This window comes from Pseudorca crassidens, chromosome 7, assembly GCF_039906515.1.
Source record: "Pseudorca crassidens isolate mPseCra1 chromosome 7, mPseCra1.hap1, whole genome shotgun sequence".
NCBI classification, from domain to species: Eukaryota; Metazoa; Chordata; class Mammalia; order Artiodactyla; family Delphinidae; genus Pseudorca; species Pseudorca crassidens.
Window position 1 is genome coordinate 22,803,008 of NC_090302.1, and position 18,957 is coordinate 22,821,964.

Below are 18,957 nucleotides of genomic sequence, written 5' to 3' on the forward strand. Positions count from 1 at the left end.
CAGTTGCTTAAGTCGTTGCTTTCGTTGTACTGAAGTTACTTTAGTTCTAGAACTAATATTGCTAACTATTATTTGAGTGATTTCTCTGTTCCAAGCACTCTTCTAAGAGCTTTAAACATGGTATTGAGGTTTATTCTTTTTCAACTTATGAGATAGGAAGTATTATTCACCTTATTTTACAGGTAGGGAAACTGAGGCACTAAGAAACGAAGTAACCCACCTGAAGTTAACATAAGTAGTAAGTGGTGGAGCCACGGTTTGAACTTAAGCGGTTGACTCTAGTCTCTGCAGCCCAGGCAGTTTTCTCAAAAATCTAGAGCCCATGTTATTAGCCAGTACATTAAGTTCCTTCCAAAAATCATGCCTTGTATAGTTTATCATTGGTGGAAATAAATATACTAATTAAAATTTGAAAGTCACATATTGGATCTCTGAAGGAAACAGGTGAACGTATTATTTGAATTCCATATTGCCATAGAGTCCTGACAGCTTTCTGTGATACCTTTGCACAATTCAAAATAGCTACATTTTGAAATTAAGCCCACTGATGGCATGGTCTTCTCTGTCTCATACAGCACCTGGTGTATTGCTCAAGGAATCTTTGTTGGACGAATTAATGCATTAAAGAGAAAGAAGTTTTCCTTTTTTTTGGTGAATGTATGTTTGAACTTGTACATCTCATTTTAATACCTAAACAATGAAAATAAAAGCTTACTCCAATTAGAGGATGCATATTTTAGGTCCCAAGAACTTTTCATTTCAAACGATATAATGTCAACATTGTATCAATTTGATTATCTTAAATAATTGAAGACAAATCTTTGAAGCACATTTTCTTTTCTTAAAAGCGATTAAAGAAGCCTAACTGTTCTTCACCTTGAAGTATTATATGTTCAGTGCATAATCATTATATAACACTTGTTTGTCCTTAGAGAACTTTACTGACGCTTCAACTAAAGGACCACTTTACCATTGTTTCTCAAAAGCACTACAGAACTTTCTAGATGAGAATGCAGCATAATCTCCCCTAAAGTTGAAATCAATGGGTCAAACCCTTCTTTTAGAGCATGCACCCTATTAATCATGCAGATTTAATTTTCCCCATGATAGCCCCCCGGGTTATCGAAGGTTTATGCCTGTTTCTTTTCTTTGGTTTTTAAATGCACAGTGTACTCATGACAGCAAATCAAAGCTGTTAGTGGCATCAGGCAGGTAGAATTGATGCCGGGAACAGGGCCACTGCAAATTTTATTAAGACTGCAATCACTGAGAGCACAGCACACGTTGGGGGTTTAAATACCTCTCTCTGTGGCATTTGTCATATTAAGAGCTGCAGCATAAACAAAGGAAAAAGCAAATCAAATGTATGTAAACATTTCTAGATGCAGTAAGGAAGTCTGATCTCTAGGAAAGAAGACAGCCAGAAGTCTAACATTTTTGAAAACAGTCCCGATCGCTTGGAGTTAGATCTCTTGCCATTTGCCTCCGGGACATCCTATGTGTGTATCTGTTTGGGTCTTTTAGAGTTCTACTTATCTTATATACTGCGTATGTTTGCCAAAAGTCTTCAACAACAACAACAAAAGCCTCCAATAGACCAGGTCATCCCTAAGGATACATGGTGAAGCTTTTCAGATTGCAGAGAAAGGGGCTGACAGCAATAAAGTGCCCTGTTCAGTGTTGGGAAACTCTTGCCCTGGAGCCGATCAAGTTTGCCAAATGGCTCACCTTCCCTCCTCCTCACTCCCCAAAATGCCTCTCCCAAGTGTGGAGACATGGGTCTCTTTTTGAGACCCCCTGCAAATAAGGAGTTGTTTAAACGTTAGAGGAGCCTCTATGTAACCCTCTATAGCCCTCTGTGTAGAAGGGTTCTGTTCTCTTCTTGGTCTGCTTCTAGGGCTCTCACTTGCAACTTTATACTATGCCCAGCCACCTCTTTCCACTGGTGATCACTGACTGAGAACCCTTGGTTCTAGCTTCCCTTCTGCCTAACCTTTTCCTTAATGGCTTAAAGCTCCAAGAGGAAACAAGGCAATAATAGAAAATGCAATTAGCAGGGAGCCCGATCCATTCCAACATGCATCTGTTTTAATTTGGGTCTCAAGTATTCTACACTCAACCAGTTTCTATACACAAAGCAGGATTCGTCTGAATGTGATATTCACAGAATGTATAAGATCCGCCCTCAGCTCCAAATAAATAAATCATTTCATTAATAATTAAGGCAAAGGAGATAAGGGAAGTTTAAGGGAAATATGTAAGAATAGAAGAGAAATATAAGAAAATTAGATATTTATAGTTTTTTTTAATGGATCCTTTCCAATGATTAAAAAACTCAGAACCATGTTCTTTCTGGCTATAAGAAGAATAATTACATTATCGTATTAGAAGTGTTTAATTTCTGTGGTGTAGTGTTTATGAAACACTTTTTAAGGGAGAATATCCCTCTCGTCAAAATTGGAAAAGTAAAATAAGAATCTGGTACTTCAGAGGTCATTCAAAGCCTCCCCTGACGGCAGCCTCTCCTTGAAAACTTCAGCTCTACCACTCAGATCATCACACTCCATGGTGGTATCGCCCTGCCACTGAGTACTCTGGAGTACTGAGTACTTCGGAGTACTCAGGAGAAAACTTTTTCAATTAAAGACACATAAGAGAAACAGTAGGGATCATTCTTTGGATGCGCACATGCCTAAGGTAGAACATGAAGTAGATTGGAGAAAGAGACAACGCTGTCCCTTGACTTAGAAGAGAATTCCTTCCATAGGTCCCTGAGAAGTCACTTTGTCTCTTTTCAACCAAAACTAATGCAGCAAGTATCATTGTTCAGGGCCGGCGGGGGGAGGGGAGACTACAAAGAGTTATGCTGCTGAAAATGGTGTTTTTACCTCTGTGAGGAACTAATTAAAACAAATGATCTCAAACAGAAGGAACATTTCTAGTTAAATATAAGGAAATCTTTCTGAGCCAATATGATTGATTTATCTTTGTTTTATAACTGTATATTCATTCGCATATCTGGAGACAGCTAAGGAACCATCTTAGCTAGGGGGCAGAAGCCACAAACAAGGTATGATTGCCATTAAGCTGGGTAAGACAAACCTCAATTTCAGATATATTAAAATGCATAATAAAGAAACAAGAAGTTAGCCAATGCTTGTTGTAAGAAACCAATGACTGTGAGATTCACTCCAAATATGGTAAAATATTTAAAAATGAACATTTAGAAAATGAAATTTTCTATGCAATATGACGTACAGATTTCTCTGGCCCTCATTTATCCTGCCATGAGGGCTATCCTAAAGCCCACTGTCACAGAGGTACCCGAGAGAGGGGTTAACATTTCCAGAGGGAGAGCCTCCATCGTTGTGAGACTGACAGCTCTTTTCTGCATCCCAGGTGACTATGGAATTTGGGAAACCAGAGACTTCCCTGCCAATGGCAAATCAGTATAGCTATATAGTTCTCACCCAGGAGTGCTTCACTTTTCTATGTGAACTTTCTGTTAATTTACTTTATGAGTCAATAACACCTAACCAAGTGTAGAAAATATTCATTGAGAAATCAGAACCCGTATGGAATTTTACTTTGGATCCTCCAAGCTACTACAGAATCATAAATTCCAGGTTTCTGCCCATAATCAAGAAAGAAGAGTCAAACGAGGAGAGAATTCACCAGTAGCTGCCACTCTCTGAACCTTTTCACTTCCCACTCCCTTACTTCCTCAACTTACTGTCTTTAGGGGTTAATTCCCTCCCTAAGGAAATGGCAACTTCCGTGTTCTGTTTATCATGATCCCACCACAGACGTTCTTCAGCCAATAGGCAAGAGTTGTGAATATCTAATCAAGGTAGGGATCGATTGCCTTTGACAAAACTTTTCCCATCCCTGAGTTTGTTCTAGAGCAGAATGGAGCAACAGAGCTACAAAAATATGTAAAACCAATGAACAGAAAGGTTGATGTCACTTGATTTAAATAGTATAATATTTGGAAGAAGTCATTTTTTCCAAAGCATAAATACAAGCATTAATTCTTCCTCATTATAAAGGTCTCTTTATAAAAGTTCAGAAAGTATAAAGCTATATAAAGTATATTATGGAAGGTTACCACCCCCCCATGTAATTCTATATGCAGAGATGATGACTATTAACAATTCGGCATTTATACTCCAGTGTATAATATATAACATACTGTTCTTTAACTTACTTTTTCACTTATGAACACATTAATATTTCTAATGGGTTAATATTTCTAAAGAAATAGGATATTGCCTTGCACATGGTAAGCACTATGTAAGTATTAATTAAATCACTACTAATAAAAGCAGCAAATATATCGTGCATACTGTGTGCCAATATTAATTCATGTAATCATTGCAGAAACCTAAGACGTAGGTCCTATTTTTACCCCTGTTTTAGAGATGAGGAAAATGAGATTCAGAGACAGGAAACAGACCCAAGTCACATATATGGTGGAAAGTCTTAGAAATTAATACATATAGATCGATCTCATCCTTTTTAATGGTCACACGGAATTTCATCACATATTATGTCAGTCTCCTATTGATGCAAATTTAAATTATTTAAAAAACTTTACTATTATAAACAACTTTGTGATAATCTTGAGTATATACTTCTGTAAAGAATTCCCTTAGATAAATTTTTAGAAGTTAAATTATTGAGACAAATCTATACACATTTTAAAGTTTGATGGTTATTAAAAACAAAAAACATATCTACTAGGCTACACCAAATTATAAGAATAATTGCAAGTGCTGGTTTCCTACACCCTGTCAATTGTTGTTATTCTAATTGATGTTCTTTGTAAGCAATCTGTCTTTTCTTTAATAATTAACATCACCTTTTTGTCTTTGGTTCATTATGTGTTTGGTTCATTATAATGTGTCTGGGTGTGCAAATATTTCTGTATCTGCTCTTTATTTTTACTATTGGGACTTGGTGTACATCTCGTACTTGATGATTTAAGTTTTCATCAATTTTGGCAAGTTCTCAGGCATCATGCTTTTGAGTATAGCTTCTCTTATATTTCTCTATTCTCTCTTTCTATAATTTATATCCTTAATTATTTCTTTTTTTATCCTTAATTATTTCTTAAATTCAATTTCATCTTTCCCATCTCTCTGCACTGAATTCTTAATTCTGAAGAGCTGACTTCTAATGTGTGAATTATCTCTTTATCTCTAATATGCCATTACTCAACCACTGAATTTTAATTTTAACCATTATCTTTTTCATTTGTTAAAATTATATTTAATTCTTTATCGGAACTGTTTTTCTTCTTCCTAATGTATCTTACTTTTTTGTTGTTCCTCCTTTTGTGTCTTTAGTTTAAACATATTTATTTTAGAGTATCTATTATATTGTGTTGTTAATCGAATTTCCTGGGGTTTAAATCACTTTGTATATTGTGTCAGCTAATTCTCACTCAAGGCGGGTTGTTTCCTGTGGATGCGATAATTTTGTATTGTGAACTCATCCTCAGTGTGGCTTTACCTATGAAAACCCTATGTAACCTGTGTAAGGTGTTTCTTTTTTCAGCGTTTTTGTTGTTAAATTTTTGACCAGGGACTAATTTTTAAAATTTTTCTTTTAAAGTATGGTTTATTTACAATATTGTATTAGTTTCAGGTGTACAGCAAAGTGATTCAGGTTTTTTTCAGATTATATTTCATTACAGGTTATTACAAGATATTGAATATAATTCCCTGTGCTATACAGTGAATCCTTGTTCCTTATCTATTTTATGTATTTTTTTGTATCTGTTAATCCCATATTCCTAATTTGTCCCTCCCTCTCTCCCTCTCCTTTTTGGTAACCATAAGTTTGTTTTCTGTGTCTGCGAATCTGTTTCTGTTGTGTATGTAGATTGATTTGTATTATTTTTTAGATTCCACATATGTCTTTGCACATATTTGTCTTTCTTTGAATGATTTACTTCACTAAGTATAATATCATCTAGGCCCATGCATGTTGCTGCAAATGACAATATTTCACTTTTTTTATAGCCAGGTAATGTTCCGTTCTATATATACCACATCTTCTTAAGCCAGTCATTTGTTTGTGGGCACTTGGGTTGTTTCCATGTCTTGGCTATTGTAAATAGTGCTGCATTGGGGTGCATGCATCTTTTTGAATTCGAGTTTTCATTTTTTCTGGATATATGCCCAGGAATGGGATTGCTGGATCATATGGTAGCTCTATTTTTAGTTTTTTAAGGAACCTTCATACTGTCTTCCATAGTGGCTGTATCAATTTACATTCCCACCAACAGTGTAGGAGGGCTCCCTTTTCTCCACACCCTCTCTAATTTATTATTTGTAGACTTTCTGATAATATACATTCTGACCAGTATGAAGTGATACCTCATTTTGGTTTTGATTTGCATTTCTCTATTAATTAGCAATATTGAGCATCTTTTCATGTGCCTGTTGGCCATCTCTATTTCTTTTTTGGAAGACCTGGGACTAACTTTTATGTTAATTTCTCCAACTGGGGATTCCCAGACTGGCCGGCTGGCAGCATGAATTCAAAAGCAAATCTAATTGAGATACTGTCCTGAGTGTTGGCTATTCATTCATATGAAGAATGAATATTGGCTATTCTTATGAAGAGAAAGACAAGCCTCTGTGTTTCTATGCCAACGGGTAGCATTTTTCTGGCCTATCTTTTCACTTCAGTGGTTCTCAGCTTTATACAAGGGTATCAGCGCTAACTTCCACTTCACAGGGACCCAAGACCTTGACTTTTTCCCTTTAAGAGCCTTAAAACCAATCTTCTACATTATAGAAGTGGGCACTTGTCTCATTACATGGAGGACAGTGCCCAACCAGCTCATGATCTCACCGCTCTGCTTTTCCAATTCCTATTCATTCCTGACTTCTGAATATTTCCATTTTTTCCGTATGAGTTGTACAACTAACCCGGCATTTCTGGCTGTTTGTAGTGGGAAGATTTTCATATTATCTTGTTGGCCGTGTTGCTGGAGTTCTAAGTGTGTAATCCCGGGTTTGTGTATTTAGTACCTAAAGATTCCATGAGTCATCATTTCAAGCATTCTCTTCCAATATTCACAAATCCTTTGCCCTCTTTTCTTTCCTGGCAAAACTCCAATGCTTACATCTGGCCTTTGGATTTGGCTTTCTACTTATTCCAACTTACACCTGTACTGCTGAGCAACCCTGCAGGAAAACCTGCAATGAAGCAAATTGATGCCACTCTGTATTCATAGTCCTGTTCTCTGCTAAAATCTGAATGTTCCCCAGCAAGCCTAGTTTCCCTGTGAGTCATCTCCCCCATTCCCCACAGCTATTTTAAAACCTTTCCACTCTCCTCATCCCGCTGCCCCCCTTTACAGAAGTATTTTCAGAAGATAACCTTACTTCCTACTTCCGAGAGGAAATAGAGCCCATCAGAACAGAGCTTTCTCAAATTCCATCTGCCCAACTTATGAACTCATTTACACTGGCATACACCTCTTTTCTCCTTCTTCCTATTATGAGGAAGGAAGTTTCTTCTTCCTGTCTGAGTAATCATATAATTGACCACTGAAGCTGAGATATTTTTGAAAGTAAAAGAAGGACTCTATTAATAATTATTCCAGGACAACAGGTGTAAACCAGAACTGTCCTGGGCAAACTGGGACATGCGGTCACCCCCTATATAAAGTTTATTGCTGAATACATCTGTTTTGCCTTCCCAAGCACCACAGTCCCTTGAACATTCCACCTCTCTCCTGTATATTCAAATTCTCCTTCTCTCTGGGTTCCTTCTCGTTAATATTTTAACACTGTCCATGTTTTTTCTTAAACATTTCAATCTTTTAAAAAGAGAAATCATGCAAAACCACGCTTCCTATGTGCCAAAGATGCCTCCAACTACTGCTAACTTTTTTGACTCATCCCTTTTCTCTGCCAAATTTATTGAAAAAAATTGTCAGCATACACTGTCTCTCTTTTTTTCAGTTCCTGTTCTCCTTCATTCACAGAATTCTGGCTTCTTCCCCATCCCCATTCTGACATCACTCTTGACAATGTCACACATGATTCTCTCATTTTTTAATAGAACAGACAGTATTCAGTGTTACCCCATTTCTTAGGTGCCTCCATCTGTGCAGCCTTGAGTGAATTAGTTATCCTCTGTGTTCCTCGGTTTCCTAAAATGGTACAATTATAGGCCGTTCCTCAGTGACTGTTCGTGAAAATTAAAATAAAATAATACATGTAAAGCATTTAGGATTTTAAAATGTTAGCCATCCCGTTGCTCGTCCTTTTCGAAAAACATCCATGTTTGGTCATGGTTGAGTTAGACGGTCCCATCAGTAATTTTGCATGCCACTGTTTGAATCTTTTAAGGCAAGGCGTCAGGGTAGAGTATCTTTACATTGCCATTCCAGAGACCCGGCGGCCTGAGGATGGCAATCTAGAAAGGGAGCTAGCTTTACTTCTGTGTCCAAGGGTGTTTCTTTCATGTTTGTTATGGCTGCTAGGATTTAGCAAACACACTGTACTAAATCCATAACCTGGCATGCTTAACCTCATTAGAAGCTCACAATGGCAGACAAACCATATCTTTCCCTGACATATCTATTTGCCCTCAATGTAGCCCCACATCAACTAGCACTTACAGGGCTCTCATTCTGATATGCTCAAACTAATTTGCAGAGTTACCGATATAATACATAGCAAATGCTCATCTGTCCTAACTGACCATGGCCAGCTTCATCTTTAGCCCTCACCATTGCCAAGACAGCAGGCATTTGAAGGCACGTTGGGATTCTTCCAGTGACTTCTTAGTTGCTTTTTCACATGCTCTGAGTTGTTGGTTGAATTGGCCCTTCCTTTAAAATAGGTCATGTTTGCATTATATCTTGTGGACATGCCTCCACTATTTCTTTAGATGGAAGCCAATTTTTCAGAGCTTCAATAGCCAAAGCAGATTTTCTGCAAAATTTATCTTCTAATAGTAATAATTATAGTTGATACCATTTACTAAATGCATATTATATACCAGCAGCTGTGCTAAGCATGTCACATATTTTCGTGTCTATTGACTAATAAGGATTAAAATGGAGTAGAAATAGACATGTGTGCTAAAATGAGCATCTTAACCTACTGGTAGAGTAATTTTAAATGATATTATGAGCTCTCAGTACTAGCAAGTTTAATAAAATCTCTAGCATATATTAATTACTAACACAATGAACATGATCGTTTCAGTGTTTGGAAGAAAGGAGAGTGTTCAGTTTTACTGATAGGCATGATACAAAACTAAATGGCAAGGCAAGACCAAACTGTGTAATTGAACTCCAACTAATGAGATCTGTGATAATTTTCTCTAGGCCAAAGCTAAACCAAATGGTTTCAATATCTTTGAAGACAGTAACCTAAACAATCAGTATTTGATGTTATAATGCAGTGGGCTCATATTTCATACCTTGAAGAGGGAAATATTTATGATATTGTACACAAATGGATAACATTGGTTCTGTATCCCTCCACATATAGGTCAAGGAAACACTGGATCTAGGCAGACATTCACTGTGTCTGAAAGTGGGACTGAGTGTGTTTGTATGTTTATTTAATTTTCACTCCATAAGTTACATCAGCTGGTTTTTGCATTCTGAGCTTTAAATAGCACTGATAATTTAAAAGATATTAAATTCTAGCAGCTGTGTGAAAAATATATTCTTTTTACATCTGACAACCACTATTCCCTCCAACCTCATTCCTTTCCATGAACAGTTAATTGAAATGAGATCATCAAAGCTGTGAGAAGAAGGTCTAGCTAGGAAATAAAGATAATCTTAAAGAAGCTAATAGAAAACTGTATGATTGAGAAGGAAGAAATGTAGGAAAGGCTCGATTTTGGCCTAAGAGAAGGGTGACATCAAAGTAAGCTATGGGGAAGCTGTGAAGTCTTCCCCAGCTGAACTATAATTTGTGCCAGTGTGTGATAATCACTTTATCAATCAGATAACAGAAAAGGAAGTGATAACTCCTATAGTCAACATTTACTGAGTTTTACAAAGCGTCAGACACTCTGCTAAATACTACCAGTAATTTATCTCATTGAATACCCACAACAAACCCCACTCTGCAGATAAGAAAACTGAGAGCCAGAGAGGTTAATTCTAAGGCCTGTAACAGGAGGAGCTGGGAAGAGTTTTGTACTCAGTTTACTCACCTCGTATAGGCATGCTGGTAGTTTCTATTTTTAAGCAAAATATGTTATAATTTTAGGTCAAGAAGGAGCTGAGGACCAAATGGATAGAATCCCTAGCTCGACCTGGATTCTGATTTCTCAGTGAAGATATTTCACAACCAGTTGTTGGATTAATTGACTTAAAGGAACACTTTAAAAAACGGAAAATATTTTGACAATGTAACTCATAGAAGTAGGACCGTTTGGGGTTATACATTTTGAGCCAGTATTATATTTTTCTCAACCCTTTGTGACAATACAATTGGAAAGAAGTTACTTTTTTTCTTTTCTTTTTGATACATTTTTAAGACACGTCTTTTATGCTGAAAAAAGATAAAATGAATATCTTCAAATTTATAAACAAGGGAGAATTGTCCAAGCCAAGAAGATGTTCTAAAATGATATCCTATTGTTTTAGTATTATAGTGACTTTAGTCAGTTTTGGTTAATTGACGGGCTATAGATGGAATATGACCTGTTATACAAAGGAACATTTTTTTTCTCGTTTCAAATGTTTGAGTGTTGACCTAACGGTCTAATATCTGGAATAAATGAGGGAAATGAACTACCTACTGCCTCTCTGTTTTGCAAGCTGAAATGCTTCACAGTAGAGCGTGAGGCCCTCAGCTAGCCCTGTAATGGGAAGGAACGCAGCTCCTTACCCTCAACTTCCAGCTTCGCCAACTTGGAATATGCCGTCCCGAGGCTGTTTTTTGCCACACATCGATAATGTCCTGCATCTTCCTTTTGCACATTATGAATCCTTAAACTTCCGGATTCAAGAACTGCAGTGCGGGAGTTTTCCTGCCAGGGACAGGGACATGAATTAAAAATGGCCATAGGTCTGTCAAGGACACATTTGCTATATTTCATCTAGTCATCACTATCACTTGTATCAAAAATATTATTTTAACATTTATTTGGCATTTATTATGGGTAACACAATAATAAATGAGATAGTATAAGATTACCAAAATTAATTTTAATAACAATGCCATAAGATATAGTTATTTTTATTTTCTTTCATTATATGAGGACCCCAAGGCTTATTGGATGTCCTACATCAACAAGCCTTATTTTAGGAGTTTCTTTGATATCTAAAAATGTCACATCCAGGTCTGTTTGATTAAAAGCATTGCTTTTAACAGCCATGCTTACTGCCTATATGGTATCCTTAGGGGAATATATATCCTTTGAAAAGTTCGAAAATTCTACAGATAATACAAAAATTGGTCTTTATAGTTAAAATGTTACATCTATCTTCTCTCTGGGGACTCTAAATTCATATAGAGCCACCCCCTGCTTTTATTGTAGAAAATATAACAAAAGGAAAGCCAGAGAATTATATAGATTACCATAAAAAATGAAAATTATTTGTTTTATTTTAAATAAAACAAAGCTAATTGATATTATGTTTTATTTCAATTAATTGACATATATCAACACCTATGTATTCCCCATGGAATACTCTGAGTACAGTAATACGAAAAACATAATGTCTTTGACCTCACTGAGTTCACAGTTGGTAGGTTATACAAGGATGGAAAGAGACGATGGTGATGCAGTATAGTAATTTATCAATAAATGTAGGTATAAGATACAAAGCAGTACAAAATAAGCGTGTGAATACTGCATTTCAAGTTTGACTACTGTATGTGATTGAGGTTGTTGTCAAGGTGGTTTGTTCACCAGTCTTGATGCTCTAACTTCAATCCAGAATGTTCTCATTCCTTTTCTTCCAAACCTTATTTCTCTCTCTCCTCCCAGAAACGATTTGTCAGGTCTAAAGCTTGGAGCTTAGTTCCATTTTTTAAATCTCATGAGTCTCAAAGATTCAATGTTGAAAAATAAATGATTCAAATACCAACCAACAAAAAAGACTGTAGCTTTGCTCTGCTTTGCCTCCTTTATCATCCTTAACACTACTGGTTCCTATCTCTTTTTTCCCCTACTCAGCCCCAACTGGAATGCCTTACAATTTGCATATATGGGAACAGAAATATTAAAGTTTGGTTAAATGTTGTACATGGAAAAAAGTTTATACTAAGTTTATAAGTGTGCGACTGAGCTTGCAAAGGATTGTTGTATTTGACAATGTGTTGTATATACATGTTTTAACATAACAATCACTTACCCTGAGAGCACTGTCCCCCTTGATCCACGACACTGATGGTTTGGGATTGCCCATTGTAGTACATGGTAGAACTGCCTTTAATCCTTCTATTATTTTTATGTTTATGGGAGGACGAGTTATTTTAGGTTCTAAAGGGAAATGAAGGTTAAAAATTAAAAAGCAATATGGCTTTATTAAACTTAGAGTTTCTAAGTTTATGTTTAATTATAAATATACATTAAAAATATTCTTAGGCTTATTATAATACAGAATTCACCAAATGCTAAGACATGTTTTTAGTGGCTATCAAACAGAAATCATTTTTGAAAATTTAGGTTATCTCTGTTTTATCTTATTTGAAAAATCAGTTCATAAAACATGTTAGGAGTTTATAATTATCATAGTATTCTGCACTTTTAAAATAGTTAATAAAAAGTTGATTAAAATAAACTGATAAGGGCTTCCCTGGTGGCGCAGTGGTTGAGAGTCCGCCTGCTGATGCAGGGGACACGGGTTCATGCCCCGGTCCAGGAGAATCCCACATGCCGCGGAGCGGCTGGGCCCGTGAGCCATGGCCGCTGAGCCTGCGTGTCCGGAGCCTCTGCTCCGCAGCAGGAGAGGCCACAACGGTGAGAGGCCCGCGTATCGCAAAAAAAAAAAATAAATAAATAAATAAAAATAAACTGATAACAATTCAACATCACGTAATTCATAGCAACAGACATGAAAACATATGAAAGTAAAGTTTTGATATAAGTTTTATTTGTATAATTCTGAGTTATGTCTACTTTCCCTTTGGTTTCCATCTTAATTTGACTATTAAGTTTGATGATTAAAAATTAGATACATTTATCCTCTAGAAAATAAATCAAATGTTACTATACTTGTAATCAGAGAAATTCTGTAATATAATTCAGAGTAACTCCACTCTGCAAAGCCAACTTGTGTATACTGTTCTGTGAAACACTCCTAAATTCATTTGTTCAGAAGAAATAGTTTATGTCAGTTAATTTTTATTCTCCAACATGGAGCTTTCAGAGGAAGACGTTATTAAATCTATTGCATAGAAGTACTGACAAGTTCAGGATGCCAGTGATTTTACTATTTGAAACACTCATAAAATAATGAAAACTACATTTATTTCCTAAGGAATCTTATGTTACAGTTACAAAGCAGAAGACTATCTTTGCAGGAGAGACTACTGAGAAATAGATGCATTTTATTTTTTTCAGGTCATGTGCCATAATCAATTTGTTACTTTGACATAGAAGAGCAGGAAATAAGGATTTTTGCCCTTCTACTTCAATTGTGTGTGTGTGTGTGTGTGTGTGTGTGTGTGTGTGTGTGTTGGAGGGACATGGTTTGGTGGTGGTTATAAGTGATATTTGCAAAGACTGCATGGTTTATTGATTTTTTTTTTTTTTTTTTTGCGGTATGCGGGCCTCTCACCACTGCGGCCTCTCTCATTGCGGAGCACAGGCTCCGGACACGCAGGCTCAGCGGCCATGGCTCACGGGCCCAGCCGCTCAGCGGCACGTGGGATCTTCCCGGACCGGGGCACGAACCCGTGTCCCCCGCATCGGCAGGCGGACTCTCAACCACTGCGCCACCAGGGAAGCCCTGTCTATTGATTTTTAATCTAGCTATTTATTGCCATTTAGAGGTGGTATGACCCTGCAGTGTGGCAAAGATACAAGATAGGCTTTAAACATGTTATAGAAAACTATCAACGTTGTCACTTTGTCTGCGATCTAAAGCATACAATGCTCATTCTCATCAATGACAGTGAATACCTATGCTTAGACAATGACTAGGTGCCTCAACTGTGAGCTGAGTTGTCATACAGCTATTGGCAAAAGCTTAGCTTAGGAGTTGATACACCTGTGATATAGTCAAAGAGAGTATTATTCATTCCTTCCATTGGGCTCCCTGAACTGATCCCTATGGCAAACCTGAGTCGCAGATAATGTCTTAGGCAGAAAACCTTTGCTTAAAGCAAATAACTCCTGTCTTCTCAATGAAATAGATGTCCTTGTCATCTGTTGGTGAGAGCTCAGGAGAACCTTTGCGGGCAATTGAACATTAAGAAAACTAGGAATGAACTGAGTATTGATGTGGAGTCATGGATTCCCCACCCTAAGGGAGCATGATTCAGGGGGAGCCATGAGCACTGACTAATCAGAACTGGTCATCTTGCTGAAGTGGGATGCTGGAAGTGTCCTGCTACGCCAAGACTGAACCCTTAGTTGTTGGACCATAAGGAATCTGGGGGAGGGAACTCCCGAAGGAGGTCTGAGGGTAGTTGGAGTAGCCATGGGGGTGGGGACCTCGAGGGTCTCAGGAAACAGCTCTTTAGCAAGCAGTGTGGAAGCATTCCAAAATTTTAACAGTTGGGACGGCCACACCAGTGTATAGCCACCTGAATGGGTAAGCTTTCCTAAGGAGAGAGTGGAGAAAAGAAGAGGAGAGAAGAAAAAAAGAGGATTTAGGATAGAACCAAAATCAAGAACATTTAGTGTCAGAAAAATATAAGCAGTATTCAAAGGAAAAGTAGTACCACAAAGTAGTGAAGTACTTAAATGTACTCTTTGGAATCACACCTTCATTCTTCAGCAAAAGAGAACATCCCAACTTCCTTACTTGGTGTTCTTACTGCCCCACATGCTGAAAGAAAGCCTGCTTGTGGGTACATCCCAACCTCTTTACCCTCAGAACCCCCAGATCAGCTTCCCCATGATGTCCCACTAGCCCCACTACATACCTATTATAGTTAATCTCGGACAGCATTTATAGGTGTGACCAAACATAAAAGATTAACAGACATGTGAGAACAACCATGAACATGAAGAAAGAGAATCAAAATAAAATCAAAACTTAGCCTGAAGAAAACAGCAATAAGGCAGGTGAAAGAAGAAAATGCTTTAAAAAAGTGCATTAATAGTATCCTTAGATGAGTGAATGTTGCATCATACACATAAAGTTGGCTATGAAGAAAAGGAGCAGTCAGGGAAAAAATAATACCTAGAAATTAAAAATACGGGTTTTTAAGATCAAAGTACAGAATATAAGGTCAGAATAGCAGAATGGTCATACTGAAGACCAAATCCATGATATAGAAGGAAAAGCCAAATAAATCTCCTAGAAAGCAGAATATCAAGATAGATATGTAGGAAATATGAGGAGAAACAATTGGAGTACAAAATAAAGACTTTCAGCCACACAAACATTCAGAAAATGCATCTCACGTGCTCACACTGAAAAGAAGCAGCAAACCACTTCCTCCAGCAAAACAATAACAATAAAACCGAAAGATAAAAGATGTAAGAAATAGTGATAAAGTCAACAACAAAACCTCATAATAAACGTTCCGGGTGGAACTGGATTCCACCGTGCTTTGTATGGTGCCAATATGCATGTTTCTGGGATTTTTCTCATCAGTACTGTGACATCAGAGAGGAGAAAATAAAGGTTACTTCATTACAAGGTTGAGAGTTTGCAAGCAGCAGGTGCTATAGCACAGGGGGTCATGAGATTTGAGGATGCTGGTAAGGGCTGCGAGATGATGCCACACTAGGTAGGACAGAGAACAAAGTGAAGAGAGAATTGAATGAAGTGCCCATTGGGGGTCGATGGAACAGAGACCCCCCCCAATGGAGTTAAGGGCAGGAGAACATGACCATGATTGCGATCGTATGGAATGGGAGGAAGGGTGTGAGAGAGCCAGACTCTGTTCTTAGCTGAGAAGGAGACAGATGGAGTTTGTGCCTTCAGTTTGGAGGCAAATCATGAGTGTGGGAAACTAGTTTCCTCATCGGACAGAGATGGAAATAGAAATGTCCATGTTCAGGATGTGACCTACTGGGGTTTAAGATTTGAAATACAGTCCATTTCCTGGGGGTGACAAGGTCATAGATTGGGTAGACTGATAAAGAGTTAAGGCAAACATCACTGGACTTGTGAAGGTCAAGGAGCTATAGGATGAAGTGGACAGCGGCTCTGAGTCATGGCTGTTGAAATCGCTTAGGATAATGGCAGGAGTAGGAATGGATAGAAATTTAATAAATCTGGAATCAAAATCTTTGAGAAATATGGGAGAGGACCTAGAAGTGAGTAGCTGACTTGATGAATAGAGTTAGAGAGAATGTGAAAATGGCAAAAGCCCTCATCAGAGGAAAGGTTTTGCACAGGAATACAAAATATAATGGCTTAAAAGCCACAATGAAACATCAGTACATGCTAGCCTTGTTGACATGAAGTGGGGAAGAAATAGCCTCCCTTTAAGCAGAAAAGTCACTCAAGTTTGAAAAGTCGCTCAAGATAATCAAGTTTGAAACAAGGCAAAAGGGTAGGAGAAGTGTCTGCAAAGAGGTTTTAGATTAAAAGGGTGTTTGGTTGTCATGAAACTGCTTTGAAGGTATGGGGTAAAGATTCTAAAGGGAAGCTCCTGGTGAAAGATGTCAGGGTGGCGCAAATAAAGAGACATATAAAGGCATGAAAATGGGAGACGGTAGAGAACAATGAGGCTTGCCTGTAGGATGGTGGTTGATGGCAGGAATAAGAGGTGTGGGACTGTCTCAAGGTTGTGATTTGAACTTGAACTTGTCTGGCTGCCTGAACATACAGGTATGCGGGAGGCTCTATTTACTGCCTGCTTCAAAATGTACCAAGTCAGCTTTGAAATCAATGGATGATTCTCTTTCCTACTCACTCATCTTCACTTGCAGAGCTCCACAGCTCTCGGCAGCTCCTCCCACGCCATTGTTGGCTATGCAGCAGTAAATGCCGTCATCACTGTCTTCCACGCTCAGGATGGTGAAGAGCTGACCGTTCTCCCGAATGCTGTACCGGGTGTCAAAGAGCCTGTGGGTCGCAGAGGATTATGGCAGGTTAGGGCCCCATCTGTGATGTTTTGGCTATGATTAAATGATCACACAGATGGCTTACCAATGGAGGAAGTAGACTAAAGGTAAGAGGAAATTCGATTGAGTTCTGAATAACAGAATAAGCTTATTTGGGAATTGAAAGCTAACATTATATTCTAATCTTTCCTAGGCTCCAATAATCAGAGCAGTGTTGAGTCCTTCAAAAATAACTTCAAAAGGTGATGTCTGTTGATGAGACCAAACATAAAGTTATTTATTTAGGAAAGTATATATCATTACCCAAGATATGAGTTCTGCCCCATATTTACTGGGAAGTAGCAGCTAGATAATGAAAACACACACACACACACACACACACACACATAAGTGCAACTAGCAGAAAGGGATAAACAGATACTCACTACTGTATATAAAACAGATAAACAGCAAGGACCTGCTGTATAGCACAGGGAAATATATTCAATATCTTGTAATAACCTATAAGGGAAAAGAATCTGAAAAAGAGCATGTGTGTGTATGTGTGTGTGTATGTATATATGAACCGAATCTCTTTGCTGTACACCTGAAACTAATACATTGTAAATCAACTATACATCAATTTTAAAAAATGGAAAAAAAAAAAGAAAGAGTTAAATATTTATAGAAGTAACTACCACTTAACTATTTGTTCATTCATTAATCAAATGTTTGTTGAGTGCCTAACAAGTGCCAGGTACAGTGCTAGTTCCTTGGGACACATAAGGAAGCAAAAAAGGTTCAAACTGTATAAATACAGGTTTTACATATATTATCTCACTAAATGACATGCAGTGTGAATGTTGAGAAGGAAATTAGGACAAAAGGAAGAAATTTGAGAGGAAGCGTCAACCTAAAAGTGAGTTTTATGACCAAATATCCTTTACGCTAAATCCGTATATTAGGCAGAGTAAAGCACCCCACCCCCAGCAAAGATCCATGTCTGAATCCCCAGAACCTGTGAATATGTTACCTTACAGGGCAAAAGGGATTTTGCAGATGTCAGGGATCTTAAAATAGAGTATCCTGGATTATCCAGAGGGACCCAATGTAATCATTAGGGTCCTTAAAAGATGGAAGAGGGAAGCAGGAGGATCAGAGGATGAGCTGTGACGGTGGAGGCAGAGTATGGAGTGACACAGCTGCTGGCTTTGAAAATGCAGGAAGGGGCCAAGAAGTGCAGGCAGCTCCGAGAAGCTAGGGAAGGCAAGAAATCAGACTTTCCTCTGGAGCCTCCAGAAAGCATGCAGCCCCGCCAACACCTGGATTTTCGCCCAAAGAGCCCTATTTCAGACTTCTGAACTCCGAAACTGGGAGATAGTAAATTTGTGTTGTTTCAAGCCATGAAATGTGCGGTAATTTGTTACGGTAGAAATGGGAAAAACTAACACGACATGAAAACAAAAACTGTAAAGGGAATGGAATTTTGATTTTTCTAATTCAATGGGTGGCTCCCATCACACACTGATCTTAAAGAGGAAAAAAGGGATGGAGTAATTTTTGGTCTAATGTGACTAAGGATAATATAATCACTAGGTAGTTCATTAAATCACATCAGATAACTGAGGATAGCCATGATATTCACTCTCATGTAGTTTTTGCTTTGTACAAGTTTTCATGGAAAATATGAATATTGGAATATCTTACAGATGTGCTTGTGGACTAAGAGTCCAGCCACTCTGTGAAATATAAACTTCCAAGATTTATAATCTGTGGTATCACTGC

At 37.8% G+C, this 18,957-nt stretch overlaps 1 protein-coding gene across 3 annotated transcripts in view; it reads right to left on the reverse strand.

Annotated features, from left to right (window-relative positions):
* Nucleotides 1–18,957, reverse strand: part of MUSK (muscle associated receptor tyrosine kinase) — a 95,032-nt gene that overhangs the window by 54,603 nt on the left and 21,472 nt on the right. For 2 of the 3 annotated variants that reach the window (XM_067743685.1, XM_067743686.1), the window contains exons 3-5: nucleotides 17,043–17,194; nucleotides 12,356–12,483; nucleotides 10,884–11,025 (exon numbers count right to left, since the gene is read on the reverse strand). In XM_067743685.1, the coding sequence (XP_067599786.1) occupies nucleotides 10,884–11,025; nucleotides 12,356–12,483; nucleotides 17,043–17,194 (422 nt within the window). Of the gene's footprint in view, nucleotides 1–1,300; nucleotides 1,331–10,883; nucleotides 11,026–12,355; nucleotides 12,484–17,042; nucleotides 17,195–18,957 lie in introns of all 3 variants that reach the window. The other variant, XM_067743687.1, reaches the window with a different exon arrangement.